This window comes from Stegodyphus dumicola, chromosome 1 (assembly GCF_044657685.1).
Source record: "Stegodyphus dumicola isolate Sdum_Otavi_A_Nest chromosome 1, ASM4465768v1".
Taxonomy (NCBI): domain Eukaryota; kingdom Metazoa; phylum Arthropoda; class Arachnida; order Araneae; family Eresidae; genus Stegodyphus; species Stegodyphus dumicola.
In genome coordinates this window covers 274,677,059-274,696,064 of record NC_140768.1, presented here as the reverse complement: position 1 = coordinate 274,696,064, position 19,006 = coordinate 274,677,059, and the positions used below count along the sequence as shown (strand labels likewise).

General features: G+C 32.1%; 1 protein-coding gene and 1 long non-coding RNA gene across 3 annotated transcripts in view; one reads left to right on the top strand and one right to left on the bottom strand.

The window, feature by feature from the left end:
* LOC146999558 (uncharacterized) overlaps window positions 1-6,853 on the bottom strand; it is a 42,398-nt gene extending 35,545 nt beyond the window's left edge. The window contains exon 1 of the long non-coding RNA XR_015039824.1: window positions 6,327-6,853. This is a non-coding gene — a long non-coding RNA (uncharacterized LOC146999558). The remainder of the gene's footprint in view (window positions 1-6,326) is intronic.
* Window positions 6,854-15,165: 8,312 nt separating this feature from the next.
* LOC118191016 (protein transport protein Sec24D-like) overlaps window positions 15,166-19,006 on the top strand; it is a 91,511-nt gene continuing 87,670 nt past the window's right edge. The window contains exons 1-2 of one of the 2 annotated variants that reach the window (XM_085807111.1): window positions 15,166-15,298; window positions 15,907-16,057. In XM_085807111.1, coding sequence (XP_085663237.1) covers window positions 15,983-16,057 — 75 coding nt within the window. In that variant the 5' untranslated portion in view covers window positions 15,166-15,298; window positions 15,907-15,982. Of the gene's footprint in view, window positions 15,378-15,906; window positions 16,058-19,006 lie in introns of both variants that reach the window. The other variant, XM_085807102.1, reaches the window with a different exon arrangement.

Sequence of the window (19,006 nt, the reverse complement as noted above, 5' to 3'; positions counted from 1 at the left end):
AACCTGAGTGATTCGCGATAAGTTATTATTTTTTTTCATTAATAAGGATATAAATTAGGTAAGTGTTTTGGCTGTATTTTTTGCTTGAATTTTGAAAAGAAATTATTGAAATTTGATACCGGCCTTCTACAGAACAGCAAATAGTGGATTTGTTTCAAAGTTTTGAAATCCTGCCATGAAAAACGCGTGTATTAATGGATACGATATGGTCAGTTCAGTATGGCCGACAAAACAGTAATAAACTGGAACTGTTACACGCAGGACGTTTGTACTCATAGCGTTCTAAACAGAGCTTCGGTAAAATTGGACGCCTTAACAAAATAGCAAAAATTATCTCCTTCTAATAAAAACACATTAAAGTAATATGTAAAAATAAAACTTTATTAAATAAAATTAGTCATAAGAAACCTTACCGCATTCTACGAAATCATAACAAACTCTCACTCGATGCCAGATACATTTTTAACTCATTCTTTTTACAATTTAATTAAATATCAATGCTGCCAAAATATTAAAACTTAAAATTATACTTTATAAACAAATACTATCAATTCCCCCCGTTATTTAATCAGTCAATCATGTCCATACTTTAATAGTTTATCTTTCAATTCACCCTAAACAGATATTTTGTTAAAATATCCGCTTCTTGATTTTGTGAACACACAAACTGAGGAATGATTTGATTCATTTCATATTCATCTTTTACGAAAAAATATTTTCGATTAATGTGCCTTGAACTACTACTTTATTTTGGGTTTTTTTCTACAATCTATTAATGCTTGACTGTCTGTTCTAATTTCTATTGGTTTGTCAATTAGATCATCTTGTCCTAATTCTTCAAGTTAAAAGATGTACCAATTAACTTCACATGCACATCCACAGAATGCTAAAAGTTCAGCTTCCATTGTAGATAGAGCAACTATTCTTTGTTTATTTCAATTCCAATTTATGAAAGTTTTACCTAATTTCATGAAATAACCTCCAAATGATTTTCCATCTTCAGTGGCACACCAACTTGCATCTGATGTAGCATTTAATTTCCCTCTGCCTGAAGTATATACTAAACCACTTTGTATTCCTTTAATATATCTAAATATCCTCTTCACAGCTTTCCAGTGTTTCTGTCTGGGATCTTGATTATATCTTGACAAATTACTTATGGCAAAAGCTAAGTCTGGCCTTCTAGTATGATCTAGTATGAGTAAAAAATGTTAAGGATGGAGACTGTCAGACGGATATTTGTGCTTTTCTCTGGGAAATTGAGAACATCTAAGAGAGTTGATGCAGTTGTTAGGATGAGTGAGAACTGAATAGAAGAAATTTCTGGCAAGTTTTTGAATATAATCTTGAATTGTATCTACTTTAAGATCACGTTGGATATACGAATTTGGAATGAACCATGGCGCGTTAATAATCTCTCTGAGTGCTTTGTTTTGAAGAACTTGGATGCATTCTTTTTACAATTTAAGAAAATATCAATATTGCCAAAATATTCAAAGTTAAAATTATACTTTATAAACAATCAAGTGACACAAAGTTGCATAGTTTTTGTTGCAACAATATGCAGAGACACGGAGTGTAGTCAACAATTGGTGTTGACCAATGTCAGACTGCTTTTATCATCCAAACCAAGGAGGTTAGAATAGAAGGAGGGAGGGTTTGCAGTTTCCTCCACTTTTCGGGAAATGAAACTCTACGGAACAAGCAGCGTCCATGTTTGTAACTTCAAAACATTGCATTACAGCAGTGAAACGTTCGTGTTTCTAAGTTGTTCCGTGCATGCGTTTTCCAGTAAAAATATGTTAAATTTATAATGAAATGTTTCGCTATTGTTCATTTTTTGTTTTAAAGTCATAAAGATGATATCCGTAATTTACTACGTACAGAAAATTATTAAGAAATAGTTCGAAATCCAAATGCAGTGCATAACATTAAAACCTTTAAAAATGATGTTTCTGCATATTTCAAGAATTTTTTTAGGTTTTATTAGCAATCTGTTGGGTGTACTTTCCAATTTTTCTTTTAAGAAGTGATATTTTCTGATTCATTCACAATATTATCATAATTTATTAAAGAATCATTTCATATATAAAACTTAAGGGATAGGAAAGTAAGTTATTTTAGTATGCTTAAATACTTCAGCTTTAAGTAATACACTAAAACAGAAATTCAAATGGTACTACTTTGGTAGGGTAGGGTACGAACTGCGCCAAATTTGATCGAAAATCCCGGTCTCCCTCTTTCCTAATCCACGAACTGCGCGATGTTTCCTGTCCCCCATTTCTTTCCAAGAAGTTTGGGTGCTACAAAAAGTCGTTTATCGCCATTAATGGGGCATTCTATTGAGATTGCAAGCCTTTATTTTCGTTTATCAATATCGTAAAAATTGTGCATGTAAAACAAATATTAATTCAAAGTCTGGCAAGTGCTAAAAATAAATTTCTTTTACACTCATTTTAAAGTTTTATGATACTTAAAGGAATGATGAGCCAGATCTTTTTTATTCTCTGTAAGAATTAAAAACTTTCAAAGTTGTAGATTTTAGTCGCTGATATATATATATCTATCAGTTTTGAATAGTAAAATTGATAGATTAATGACATACACAAAACTGATACATAATCAACGTATCAAATATCGGATTTGTAGCTCACCTTAAATAAGTTTCTTGTCTAGATAAATATTAACAAATCTTCTTAAATAGCAGAATGGTTTTAACTTTCAAATTTACTATTTTAGGTAAACAGTTCTAATTTAATTATAAAAATTATCTTTATTAAATCTAAAAATTGGACTTCTTAAGTCGTTCTAAATTAACACTAATATTATTGCAATATATTCCCGTATTAAGCTTTCCATTTTTAATCATTGAAGTTATTTTAAGGTTATTTAACTTTGTTACAAATTCTATATTTTAATACTAGAAACGTTTAAATATTTATTCTGTTTTCCAACTGAAGTACTTTGGCATACATTTAATTTCTAAGACACATTTAATTAATAAATTAATAATTATGAGCATCAGCAGAATTTTCATAATTAACAAAAAAATAAATAAATAAATAAATAAAAATAATAAACTCCCTTATATTCATATCCTGGGATTTTCAGTTCCCTTTTAATCCATTCCTTTTTCACATATTGTTGCACTGTACTCAAGTTTTCATGTATGTAGAATTTATATACTTTGTATTGTATTTATGCCAATTTATATTTAAATGATAATTTTTACAAATTCTTGCATCACAACTCTAGTTGACAGAAGATGTTTCTAACACCTTGGCAAAGCTTAATCTTCAGCATGTATCTTATTTTCCAACCTAGTTTCAGGCTGAATTATTTGTAAAATTAATTACTTGAAATTATTTGTTAACAAAGATGGTCGCTAAATCACGCTAATAATATTTCTAACTGTTGTAATTTATAATGCAACGAGTTCATGTGATTTATAATATAATTCATTTATAATTTTTCAGCAGTATTGAAATTAATAGCAGATACTGATAATGATATACATTTAGATTACAATGATTTAGATTACCATTGCCTTCTTCACTCATGCTTTTATGCTACATTCCTAATATTTCATAATGGCATACAGGTAAGTTTAACTCGTTCACCAAACATGTAAATCTCTAATTCAGCCCACTTTTGTTCTTACGTGTGCTGTATCTTCTATTTTCTCTAATATATTGTTCAGCCTAATTTCAAAAGGTCTTGTGGAAAAGTCACTAAACATTGGTAGTTCGACCCGAGTTTCTAGTCCCAGTGATGCCCCAGCTCTTTCTTTTTTTGTACTTATTTACTGTATAAAAACGTAGCGTAAAAATTTCAGTTCATGAAGAAAAATACTTTTTTAATTTATTCTTTAAAAATATTGCAAAAATTTTCAACTTTATCTTAGCACATCTTTTTACAAATCCCTCTAATAAGAAAAAATAAGGAAAGAAATTATTTCAATTTCGGTGATTGATACCTCGGTGCAAATTATTCGTAACATTTTTCCAAAAGCATAGAGTTTATATGGATATCAATAAATTAAGGATTATTTCTCCATCTAATTTTCTTAAAATTTTTATTCCAGAATTTTCTTTTCACACTGTAGCGCTTAACTTTATGAGTTTTCTATTATCATTCAATTTCTCTAGCCATGGCAACTTTGCATACCTTCTGACAAGTAGTTATATTTTTAACCACTGCATTTTAATTCCTGTTGACTATCGGTACATTATTCACTTGTTTTACAAGTGCAACTTTTATTTTATACGCAAATCTACGTAAAATAGCATTAAAACTTCAGTTATGCGGAGCTCCTGATCGATTGCTTGTTTTAGATTGAATGAAATTAAACTTAATGTTACTGTTAATTATCTTTTTATTAATTTAATTGTATGTTTCTAACTAATTATATGTTCAAATATTTTCAAGTATATTACGCAAACTTTTGCATCCTAATTTTTAGTTTTTGGTTAAAAAAATAAGCTTTTATTTATTGAGAGACCTGATTGATTATATTAATTTGCAGTACTGTTTATCTAATTCTTTTCTTCTAGATAAATTTTAGAAAAACTTCTTAGCATAATAATTTAAATTTATTTACAATTTATACGTCAGTGTTCCAAACGCATAGTAATGTTGTTATAATAGATTTCATGCTAAGCTTTTTTTTTAATTTAACTATTAATTTTTGCAAACATTTACATGATTGCTTTAATTAACGAAAAATATTTTTAGCACACTTTAACACACTTTGATATGGAATAATTTTTTACACTCTATTAAATTTTCCAGTCTAGTTCAGACATCTTGACTATTATTGATGTAATTTATTAAAAATATAATTTGTATGCTTTATAATTATTTAATTTATGATATTATTATCATAAATGAAAGATGTTTTTAATGCTAATATGTAAGTTTACCAATACCTTTTATTTTCTTTGTTACCTCTCGCATTTATTACTGTTATTCAAGTAACTAGCCTGCTTGTTAGATATTTTTTATTTGTTCTTGTGATATGTAATTCTATTTATTTATTTTTATTTTCCTCTTGGCTACAATTATCTTCGAAAAGTTAAATTGTAACCCTGTAGGCAGCAGGGGGAAGAAGTTTTGATTGGCGCAGTTGGACTATAGCTCGACCCGGGGGGGATTTTCATTAGCGCAGTTGGAGTACACCCTTTGGTATGTTCCGCAGTTGGAGTACACCCTTTGGTTGCACGGATTTTTAGCGATTTATATGGGCGCAATTGTTGGCGCGATTTTTATAGTCGTCAGCCATCTTGAAAAATGCTGTTTGTACGTATTTTACGCATAGTAAAGTATTCTGGCAAATGTAAATAAATACATTTACTAAGAGTATAAAATGCTAAAGAAAGGTTAAATTATTACTTTCATATAATAGAACAAAAACACCGCTATAAAACCATTGCGCCAACATTTAATTGGATTAAAATATTACTTAAATTGAATATCGAATTAAAAACATCATACCAACGTTTAAAAGAATTAAAATATTATTTAAATTCAAATACTTTAAAATAAGTTTTATAGGATATAATTATTTAACATTAAAACATATGTGGCAATAAATATCTCAGGAATTTTTGAAAACAATGTATTAATTTTTTAATAAAAATTGAAGTATACAATTATAAAGTGAAATAAAATTATGTACTTACATTTTTTTAAAGTCGTATTTTGTAACACACACAAAAAAAAAAAAAAAAAAAAAAAAAAAAAAAAAAAAAATCTTCACATCCACATCTCTCGCACTTCATTGAAGAAGCAATTAGCAAGGTTTCTTCCAAAAATTTAATATAAATTTCCTCTGATTCTTTGTTACAATTTATGGTGAAAATGTGCTTTAGCTCACTGTTTGGCGATTTTCAGTAGTGGCGATGTTTTGAAAATCGCCAGTAAAATCTCAGAACAGGTGCATAAACAAAGTTGCGTAGGCGGAGCTATGTGACGTCCATAAATGGGTGGGACTAAAATTGTGACGTCACAATGTATTCTCTATAGATATAGAAATAAGTATAATAAATTCTCTATATTTTAGGTTATAATAATGCAGTAAGTGAGTGGTATCAGTTATTAAAACGGTAAACAACGTCGCAGTCTCTCATACTTGTATTTCATTCAGCTTCAGTATTTTCAGAGATTTTTAAGCTTTAGAATTTATACAAATTTAAAAAAGATTTTTATTATTAAATTTATTATATCAGAATGTCGCAAATTATTGCGTGTCTTTTAAATAAAATAGTATATACTCCAATTTCTGTTAAATCTATTAATATAAGGGCTTAATAAATTTCAAGACTTACCCCTTTGATGATTTTTTTTATGCTGGATTACTCGTATATTCCGGACAGCTGCTAGAAAAATACTGTCTTCTTTTGTGAATGAGTCATAACGTAAAATAAATCATACACATGATTTTGCTTTTTTTTGGTTTATATTGACATAATATTATTTTCATTTTTAGTTTAAAAGTTACAATATCCGATTACAGCCGATTCAAAAAACTACCAAAAATCGAGTTCAAGTTCTAAAAAAATGCTAGTTCTACGCTTTTCGTCTGGTTTCTCTCTGTTGCCAATGCGCTCGAATCAATAACTATTTCCCTCTTTTTTTTTTTTTTTTTTTTTTTTTTTTTTTTTTTTTACCGGAGTAGTTACCAACAAATTTAAATTCATATTATCAAACATTTTAATTTTATTATTTTTACAATTAACTTGTTGCTACGTAACGGCACAATCCCTTAGGTACTAGTAAGTAGACAATCTTCATTATTTTCTAAAAATTTTAAACTTTACATTAATAAAAAAGAAAATATTTTTATTGCAGATCAACATCATGCACAGCTTTCACATCACTGTTTCTTAAATTCTTAAATCACGTAATATTCTATAGTCATACTAGAATTCTATACATTCTACAAATAAAAAAGTCTAATTTTTCACAATGAAAGAAAATAAACACTGCAAATTTGGAACACTAAACAATGCTTCACACACTTACATATATTATCAATGAACTCATATTATCAACTGCAATTGCGATAGCAAATACTACATATTAAAATAAAATAGTACAAGTTATTTATAGGGTCAAAGTTTACAGTTTTGCCACTATTGAGTAGATCGTCCGCTTATTGGTATTCTTCGGAAAGCATTATCTACATATCCAAACCAAACAATTAAAAATACAATAAACAAAAGATGACTAAAGTATAACTTGCAATTAAAACAACAATGCAGATTTAAAATACACAAACGACACATTAAACATTGCATTTAAAATACGTTACATTACAGCTCGTTATAACATACAGCCTCGCTTAGTCCATGTGCACAACGATCTGTATTCGCTTGAAAAACTTCAAAGATTTGCAAAAACTTAGTGTCGATGTACACATCCATCTATTTTCACTAAAAAAAATCAGAGAATTGCACAAACTTGGCACTGCGCACTGCCTTCGCTTTGTTCATGTGCAAGTCGATCTATTTTTACTTAGAAAACATTAGAGAATTGCACAAACTCGGCATTGCGCGCTACATTGGCTTTTTCCATGTGCACATCGATCTATTTTCACTTAAAAAAAGTCAAAGAATTGCACAAACTCAACACTGCGCACTGCATTGGCTTTGTCCATGCACACAGCGATCTATTTTCATTTTAAAAACATCAGAGAATTGCACAATCACGGCATAGGCTTTGCCCATGTACACATCGATCTATTTTCACTTTAAAAAAATCAGAGAATTGCACAAACTCGGCATCGCGCACAACCTCGGCATTCGCCCTGCATTGGCTTTGTCCATGTACACATCGATCTATTTTCACTTAAAAAAGACAGGGAATTGCACAAACGCGACATCGCGCACAACCTCGGCATTGCGCACTGCATTGGCTTTACCCAAGAATATATCGATCTATTTTTCACTCAAAAAATATGAGAGAATTGCACAATCTCAGCTTTTTCAATCTTCTAGGATTCTGCCAAAAAAAATACAAAATATTAAAAATAAGCAACTTTAAAACGAAGCATACAAGAAAAAATTTTTCACTTACCCTTTTCAGGAAAAATGTACACCTCCAAGTCATTTTGTATCATCAAGTATACATACAAGTCTTTTTGAGGGGTTTATATATATATTATATACACTGACTACCAATAAGTATTTGGACACCTGTGATAGAAAAGAAAAACTAACTTTATTCAAAATCAATAGTTGGTAGAGCCCCCATGAGATGTAATTACAGCGTGGACCCTCCGGGGCATACTTTCCACAAGTCTTTGTATGACAGCTAATGGTATTTTCTTCCATTCGGCTTGGAGAAGACATAGAAGTTCCTTCACCGATTTTGCACGGGTAGTGCACCCCTGAATTCGGCGATGCAACTCGTCCCAGAGGTTCTCGATAGGGTTCACGTCTGGACTCTGGGCAGGCCAGTCCATTCGATGAACACCATTGGCACCATACCAAACCTCGGTTAGCGTCGAAACATAACAACTGGCATTGTCGTCCTGAAAGTAACAGAGGTCCAACCCGTAAAACTGCCACAACGCAGGAAGCACATTGTCATCCAAAATAGTGCAGTAGGCATCGGAGTTGAGCTTACCATGAATGGGGACCAAGGGTCCCAGCCCATACCAGAAGAAACACCCCCAGACCATAATTCCACCTCCGCCGAACTTGACTGTTGGCACCATGGAGGTAGAAAGTAAGATGGAGTCGCCCTAAACCAGAGTTTCCCGTACCCTGCTCTGAAGCACCGGCGATCCCTACGTGGTGACCAAAACATTGGGTCATTTACCATTGAGTTCTATGGGATTTGACGCGTTCGGATGTAAATATTTTCTAATTACGTCGTAAATATACATATCAATGTATATATTTTCTTTTTCTACAACATTTCAGAGTCCTTAGTATGTGAAAACAACATATTTTTAAACATCATTTCATTCTGAACGGAATTATATGCTATACTTTTCACAGGACAGTTTTCTAAGAATGGTTTAATTTGAATGAAATATTTTCACAAGTTTTCGTTAATTACATTAGAAAAAAAATTAAGGTAATTCGATTTTATTCGGTCAAGGTACAAAAATTAAGATAAAAGTTTATTGTATTATTAATATTGAAATTATGAATTATTTCTTTTCTATTTATAGAGCTTCTTCCTAAAATACTTTCTTAAATATGACATGATTTTTTGGCTTCTGAGGCATCTTTTAAATCGAAAAATGTAAGTCAGTTTATAATTAATGCTCTATTCGGTTCATTTTAAATTCGAGAATTTTTAGGAATTAGCGAAATACTTTAAATAAGTATTTCGCTAATTCCTAATAATTAAATAGGTATTAAATAGTACTTGACTTTCTCTAAACATTTCTGAAAGGGAATAAAATAAGTTTTTTTTTTTTTTTTTTTTTTTTTTTTTTTAAGTATTATTTAAAACTTGTAACTGAGTTATTATAAAATATAAAGGGAATAATTCTTTTAATTATACTTATCAGATTTTTTTTTACTCTTCATTACAACAATACATATTCCAAAACTCTTTATTACGTTCTTAAGTGCGCATCTCATAGCATTTGCTTTACAATACCTTTTAACAGATTGCTTTCCAATACGAACAATTCTTGCTTAAATAGTTTATAACGTATTTGTCAACAGGATTTCAATTTAAGTTTACAATTCAATATTAAGGTTATTATATATTTAGATAACATTTATAATCATTATAAATTAGATACATTTAATAATTAGATTTCTTCACAGTACTTTCACAGTTGTTTATAAGTGAATAAATTCTTCATTTCAAATACATTTATAAATAATTTAATGAATATTTAAGTATTTTGTCAAAGGCAGATACATGCTTTTTGCAAGCACATGCATAAATACCCATACATATTTCCTATTTATCATTTCCGGCATGTGCAAATCTTTAATTTCTGAGCATTCACTATATTTTTCGTGTAAAGTAATTTACACTAATTTAGCTTACACCCGAAAGTTTTACATAAAAAAAATATATGAATATAATTTGAATGAAAATTATAAGTATTATTTTTAATACCCACTCAAAGGTCAGTTTTTCTTCAAAATTCCTCCACGATGGCATCTCTCTCTTTAGGCAGATAGCCCTTGCATGCGTTACTCTATTTAATGAAAACTTAATCTGACCTATGTGCCTAATTACAAATATTTTAACATACATAATTTTATATTTATAAAACGTGTAAGCCCAAAGTGATTATTTTTCAGATATATAAAATTAAAACGATGGGTTTAAAATGAGCAGCAGTAAAGCCTCTCCTCTAAAAATTTTTAAAAGGTACATGTTACATTAATATATGGATGTGAAAAAAATTTGTTTTATTTAAAACATTTTGACGTTTGAAAATAAAATAAAAGTAGCGAATAGTCTATCAAGGGTATCGAAAGACATATACAATTTTAAATGTACCGTAAGGTATTTTTCATTCTTTAAGCATAAAATTTTTTTAAAATCTATATTTTTGTAGTGCAACAACTTATAATTTTACAAAACAAATTCATAATCAAAATCGCTGTTGTTAGTTATCGAAAAATAACCAAGATGTGATTTTTGCGTAAATGTCACTCAACTATACAAATTACTATTATCCATCACACTATGAATGTTTCTTTCATGCGAAAGTGTCCCTTTTTTCGATTTCTATGGAACTGTCGTGTGTCGAAATACTATCAGAATCTTGTCAAGCGAGCTTCTGAATGTAAACAAAGAACACCCCATTTGGTGACCCAAGCTTCAAAGCAGTGCTTCACTTTTAGCGCGGGTTGGCCCCTCCTCCCTTTCCTACCTCCATGGTTGGCACAATGCATTCTGGCAAGAGACGTTCTCCAGGTAGACGCCAGACCCAGACCCTGCCATCCGAATGGTAAAGGGTGAACCTTGATTCGTCACTCCAAAGAACCCGTTTCCACTGATCTACGGTCCAATTTCGATGTGCTTTGCACCCCATTAACCGAGCAGCGCGGTTGGACTTTGTGATCAAAGGCTTATGGGCAGAAGCACGACCATGAAAACCAAGCAGATGTGCTTCCTTACGGATGGTATTCATTGAAACAATACTCCCAGATGCCTGTTGTAACTCCTCGAGGATGAGGGCCATCGATTGGGTGCGGTTCATCCGAATTTCTCTGGACAGCACTCGTCGGTCTCTATCTCCCAGTTTCGTTGGTCTGCCGACTCGGGGCACATTCCGACAATCACCGCTCACCTTCCACTTCTTAATCACATAGGCCACTGTCGATTTTGAGTACTTCAGATGGCTAGATATGTCCCTTATAGATCGGCCACATTTGTGATACCCGATAATTATACCTTTCTCGAAATCAGAGAGCTCCGAACTGCGAGGCATCTTGAATGCGACTAAAGCCGATGCCGTTTCCTACACGATATATACCGGCAGAGTCCGTGACGTACCTTAGGACCGCAGATATCATCATTTGCATAGGTGTCCAAATACTTATTAGTAGTCAGTGTATATATATATATACTGAATTTATCTCAGGGGGAAACCCTTTTGGACCCTTACCTCATGTTTAAATAAATTTATACGCCGTTTCCGTAATATATGCAGAAAAATGGGAAAAACCCACAGGGAAACAAAACACTCGATTAAGAACCACCCCATAAGAACATTCAAACCGCAACAGAATTAACTGCTCAAATTAACAAGTAAAAATTTCAAAAGAAAAGAAAAGAAAAAGAAAGCTTTTAAATTTTACAATACGCCCAAAGGGGCGTTTTTTTTAACGTTTTGTGTGTTACATTTCTTTATCAAATATCATGTTCTTCGCACTTGAACCATAAAATTCAGTTCAAGAGCAATATCGCAAAATAATTTTAAAATGAGCATAGCTTTAAATTTCCGATACACAGTTTTGCGCTCTGCAGATAAAAATGTTTTTTCCCCCGTACTGTGTTGCCGTTGCTTGCTTTGAAATCTTTGAGTTTGTTAATCAAAAATTCGTTAAAGTTTTACAAAATATGAAACAGATTATAAAAGAAATTCCAAATTCCAAGTTTGGGCTTCCAGATGCCCATATTAGGTTGGAAACGTACGTTATTCAAAATTTGATGGCTCTAGATACCGTTGTTTTATCACAATACGAGAAACATTCATGTAGATTTTTCAATATTTAATTTCTTTAAATATAACACAGGGCGATAACATGTAGTGGCAACAGAATAACAACACAGCTTCAAAATATCGGGCCCACCAGCGGTCGAGCGGTAAAATCGCTGAACACTGGTAGTTCGGTCCGAAGTTCGAATCCTGCGAACGGGCTGGCTGCATGGGCGTTTTCGTGGTTTTCTCCATGTGTAACGTGTATGCGAGCCAGTTTCCCTTAGAAAATCCTCCACGAAGGCATCCCTTCCCTTAGGCAGATAGCCTTAGTGTGCTTTGCCATAATTAAATAAACTAAACAAAACCAATCAAAATATCGTTTTAGCCATGTTGTCGCGCTTATTGCCCATTGAAAAACAATCGCCAAGCAGTGGGCTAAACCGCATTTCAACCTTTAATACCTTTACAATTCATAAAAATAGTAACAATTGATTTCTTACTTTTCATGAAAATTATAAAACGAATTACCTAAAACGTTAAAATTATACAGTTCAAATCCTAACATATATCATTAAGGAACGAAGAGGGCAGTTATAAACAGAAACATTAAAATATATTTAACATATTTTGATTATTAAGTCCTTTCTTTCACATCTGGAAAGAAAACAATATGACACTGTGGTATTTTTTAACATAGTTATCAAATTGCATAAAAAAAGAAAATGAATATTTAGGCGTGAAAAGTAGTCCCAGGAATCTTCCGAAAATCTATTTGTGCATCCATATGGAGCACAAGTTGACATGCTTCAAAAAGGAAAGAAAAAACAAATGTTGCAATTACAGACTTCCTTGCACATGTCACAGTGTTCCTCCCCCTGCCTGCCGATATAAGAAATAGTATTAAAGAGAAAAACCGGATCCGTAAAAGATGGCAAACCACCAGGGATCCACAACTCAAACGCGAAGTAAACTCTATGCAAAAGGAAATCAACAGAAGAATCAAGATCCACAAAAACCAAAAATGGACCAATTTCCTAAATAGCCTAGCTATAGAGGACAATTCCCTATTTGACATTTCCCGCAAATTCAAGAAACCTTATAAACCTATTCCACCTATCCATGGACCTAGTGGAATTTCATATACAGAAGAAGATAAAGCTAAATCTTTTGCGGACTATATGGAAGATACATTCACTCTTAATCCCACTCCGTACGGCAATAAACATATTAAACGGGTAAACCAGGTGGTCAGTAACTTCCTTAATACCCCTACTCCGTACAACTTTACTTTCCTGACTACCCCAACAATCGTTGCCAAACACCATCAGCGATTTACAAACGAAGAAAGCCCCAGGGCACGATGGCATCTCGACCAAAGCACTGAAGCATCTTCCGATCAACGCTCTTACCTGCCTAACATAATCAACAACATTATCAAATTCGCTCATTTTCCTAACTCATGGAAGCAAGCTATAATAATTGCTTTTGCTAAACAGCAGCAAAATCCAACCTTCCCACAGAACTATCGCCCTATCAGTTTACTTAGCCATCTGTCTAAAGTTACTGAGAAAATCCTACTTTTCCACATCCAAAAAATTCACCCTTCCATGAATTTCCCCCAGAAGAACAATTCGGTTTTCGTAATCATCATAGCACTTGCCACCAACTTCTTAGAGTTATCAACATTATCACTGAAGGCTACAACTCCAAGCTTCCGACTGGTGCTATATTCCTCCATATTGAGAAAGCTTTTGATAGGGTATGGCATCGAGGCCTTATTTACAAACTAATCACTCTCAATTTTCCAGATCATTTTATTCGCTTAATAGCCTCTTTTCTCAGCAACAGAACATTCAGAATCAAAATCGGTACTGCTTACTCTACCACCAGAGTAATCAGTGCTGGTGACCCACAGGGGTCGGCACTTTCGCAGTACCTTTTTAATATTTATACACAAGACATCCCTAAAGACCCTTCTGTTCATCTTGCACTCTTTGCCGATGACACCGCCATACTTACTAAAGCCTGCACAGTTATCGCCGTAAGAAACCAACTCCAAAACTACTATATCATAAAACTGAAAAATGGCTCACCTTTTGGAGGATTAAAATTAACACTGATAAAACTAAGGCAATAATTTTCCGTAAAGGAAACATGAAATACTATCCTCCACCCCCTGAAATATTTGACGAAGAAATAGACTGGATTATAGAAACCAAATACCTTGGAGTCACCCTTGATCAAAAACTTACCTTTACTTAGCCATCTGTCTGAGAACAGAACAGATTACAGAACCCACTTCCGGTCCTTCGTACAAAAATTTAAAATCACCACAGCGATTTTAAATTTTTGTACGAAGGATACAAGTGGTAGTTTTGGTAGAAAAAGCAACTTATCTACTACAAACAAATTAATTCTATATCGCTCCATACTTCGCCCATCCCTCCTTTATGCAGCACCGATCTGGGGACATGCAGCTAAAACCAATATTAAACAATTACAAATTCTACAAAATAAAATTCTACGAGAAATTATCAATGCTCCTTGGTATATTCCAAACATCTATATTCACAGGGACCTTCGAATCGAACTTATTCAAGAGTATATTAAACGATTAGCGGTCAATTTGTTTTATTCAGTACAAACCCACAGTAATAGCCTTATTAGCACTCTCAGACACTCCCCGCATGCCAGAGAAAAACATCGGTACCCATGTGACATCCTTCCCACATAAGAATTGCAACCTTAATTGACTCATTCACGCTAAACTGACTCTGCGGTTTACCACCCGCGGCTACATCTTATAACAACACTGAACTTCTTTTTTTCGTCTCCGCTAGTGCGGACCTCACTCTTTTTTTTTCGCCTCTCACACTTCCTTTTACCCTACTCTTTCTCCTCCCACTCGATTCTTATCAGAAGTCGAGTAAAAAGATGTTTCTAAGTCTTGACACTCGAGAATAAAATGCGATCTGTGTGTCACAGTGATAATAGTAACATGGCCTCGAAGCTTCACCATTTGAGTTGAACCTTTTCTCCTTCTATTCTAACCTCCTTGATTCAAGCACACGTCAGAATAAGCATATTTCTTCTGTTTTAATGGCAACAGTTACTTTTACTCTGACGTGTTGTTTCACTCCACGTTGAGTAAGTCGTCTGTCAACGGTGAATATTATGCTGGTTTTGGTTTAATTTTCGTAGGGATTCATGTACTTTTGTGTAAATAAATGACATGTCTGCATATGTATGTTTTCCCCATATACTGTATTTCTCTTGAAAATTTATGCTTATTAATGTTTAACATGCTAAAACGGAATTTTTAAAGGGATATGCTTAATAAGTATAGTTTTCAGTATGTTTTGTATAAATGCGATTTATACGTAACAATTGAATCTGTAGTCTGTAGGGTTAATTTTCTTTTGAATGGTTTTCTTTCTATTTTGTGAATAGTACATATCACAAATTTAGTGAGTATCTAAAAAAAAATTCTTTGTTGTATATTTCAGGAGTAGATACTGTTACAATATTTTTAATTATAATTAAACGTTTAAAATCTGTAGCTACTGTATCAAATTTTAAATCCATTTTAACTGCAGGAATCTTTAAAATTTCAGTTTAATTATGAAACAATTTTGGTGAAAGAAGTTTAATTTTCTCATTAATAACGTCACATATGTTGACTTGAATTTTGAAATTATCCTAAAACTTGTGTTTTGGAACTGTGCAAAAGCTTTCATGTATTAAGATGATTCATACTTTTTGTTTTATTTCAGGACTATAAGAATGCACAAGTGGTAATTTAAAATATTTTGTTTGTATCTGCTCTTCAGTTTTGATTGAAATAAAACTATGATTCGTCCTCCAAGTTCTCATGTTCCACCACCAGGAAATCAGTCCATGTTTCAGCCTCAGAGTGCAAACAAGGTATTCATTTATGTGTTTAAAAATCTTTTAAATAGAAATATTTTTTTTATAAAGCTAATAACTGCATTTCTCTCTACAAAAATTCATATATTATTTATATTTCATCTTGTGTGTGTGTATATATCTATGCTTTAATTAAATGTGTGTATATGTATATGCATGCTCAATAATATTAAAATGTATAATATTAAATTATTAAATTTTAGTTTTATTAATCACTCACTCAACACCCATGGTGCTTTTTCTTGTTAGAGGTGTTTGCCATAGATTACACATTCATAAAATTGTGTTATTTATGGGAAAAAAGATAGTTTCTTGAGTCCATATTTAAGCATCTTCATTTATTTGTGGAACTACTGTTATGTACACCCTAAATATTTTTGGGAAGAAACTCCATGGTCCCATATTACTATCTAAATTTTTTGTCTATATTTTGAACTTTAAGCCTAAAATGTTTCCAAAAACGCAGTTTTCACACGTGCAAAAACCACGTTTTGAACACACAATTTAAGCTAAAAATCCAAAACAAAAACAAAAAATTTAGATAGCTAAAATGTAAAGTTTCTAACCAAAAATATTTGACAAGAATTCATGTACACAGCGAGCAATATGTATTAACTTAAAAAAAAAAAAAATTGCACAATTTATGCAGTGAAGGAATCTATGAACTAAGCACACTTAGCTTAAATAAATTAACAACAATAAATTTGAAAGAATACCATGTATACAGTGTTCTGTTTAAACTTAAAAAAAATCTACGAATTGCACAATCTGGGCAGCGAAGGAATCTACAAACTATGCACACTTCTCTTTAATAAATTAACATAACACAAGAAAACCATGTACACAGCGTTGTGTTTAGACTTTAAAAAATATCTACGAATTGTGCACTAATCAACAAAATAAACTAAAATAAATTTCAAAAAATTTAAAAAAAAAAAAAAAAAAAACTAACGACAGAAATTCATGCTGAAAAACAATGACCATAATATTCTACAAAATAAGAATAAAATAAAATGCACTTACAATGAATGAATGCTTCATCGAACAGCAGAAATACCAATTTCTAACATCGCCAAAATAATTTTGCCACAAATTTGTTAAATGCATCTTCTCCCATTTGAGAACAAAAATTGAAAAATATATAAACCACCAAATAAAATACAAAATTGCATTTCTGATTACAAGTAGGCAACGTAGCTTTAACATGCTGCCATGTAATCTCTATCATATTTCTACGACAGCCAGACTCTCTATCCACAAAATTGATACTATCTTTCACAAATAAATCTTCAAAACCTTCTCCTAAATACTTGTAGAATTTCCAGCCATCTGAAAAAATAGTTGTACCAGGCACGCGACTAAAATTTTGCCAACACGTCGTAAATCACATATTTACCACACGAAGCAACTAGCAAATCCAAGTTTCCACGTAAAAGGGATTGCCATAGAAGCCGACATCACCCCCAAAACCATCACAGAACACACAATCATGCCCAAAACCAACACACAACATATATCGCTGCATTTGGCGACCTTAGGGTGCATGTAAGAGTAGAGCCTTGTTTTTGTATACAGACAAAAGTCGTTAATTCGGACACCCATAATCCGGAATGATCTATAATCCGGACCTCAAAGCTACAAACTTTCTGTGCATGCATCGCGTTGACGCATGCGCGTAAGACCTTTACGGCTGCGAATACGCGTGTGCAAAATACGTTTACAAATGCACGTTTAATGTATAACGGACGGGATAAGCTAAGCTAAAATTATCTAATTCAGTTAATGTTGCAGATTGCGTTGTTCCTTAATCTTCGAATTGGATTCGGCTTATTATTTTTATTAGAGCAATTTTATAAAAGTAAGCGTGAACTTTCGATTATGTCAAATAGAATTTCTGATATATATTTACTAATATGTAAAGGATCTACAAAGCAAAAGTATGTTTCGAAGTCCATTAAACAAAAAGTAGAATTGCTGCAAAAAATGGATAAAGGCATATCCTTTGTTTATCTAAACTTTGTTTATCTTTAACGATGGGGCGCGCAATGAATTGGAAGTTGATCTGTCAACACTTATCCTTTCAGGGCAAATGTTTTTATTTTATTTGGCTTATAATTCCTTACTAACTGTAGTATTTCATCTCGATGTACTCTGGCTTTGATATGATTTAAATCAAATTCCTCTTCATTATAATTCGCTTCCGATAGTGAAGAAAGTGACACAGAGGTTATTGAAAACGAAAAAATTTCGATTGACAAATTAGTCAGTATTCTTGACACAGCAATTATAGGACTTCAACAGCGGAACTTTGTAACTGAAGAAGAAATTATGTCTGTTTATAGAATTAAAGATAAAGTATTATCACATAAAATGAAGCAACTTAAACAACTTGCATTGAAAGAAATGTTTAATAAAGTAAACAAATAAATATGCTTTTTTTTTTTTTTTTTTTTTTTTGTAAATTTTGATACCCTTTAGATCATAATTGTTCTTTATTTCATAAATTACGGTTTCATATTTTTAATTTTATAATTTCGGCATGCCATCTTACCAAATTTAAACTGATGATCTATAATTCGGAAAAATCGATAATCCGGAATCGGCGAAGTCCCGACGAGTCCGGATTAACGACTTTTGACTGTATTTACTTGCATGATCAGTCAATAAGTATATTATAGGACAGAGCACATCCATATAAAAGTTAAAAGTGAATTTTACAACTTTGTTTCAGAGTTAGAGGAAAGAGAGTGTAGTGTAATTCAGTGACCTTTAAATTCTGGATAATTTCAAACTGCATATACAGGGCATCCCAGAATTATTGTGACCAGCTTTAAGGGAAGGTAGGGAACATCACAAGGATTTAGATCCATAGTTGGAATAGTCGTAGCAATCCATGATTGGAAATGTCATGGGAAATTAGTATGACAAGTACAAGAAACAAAGAAA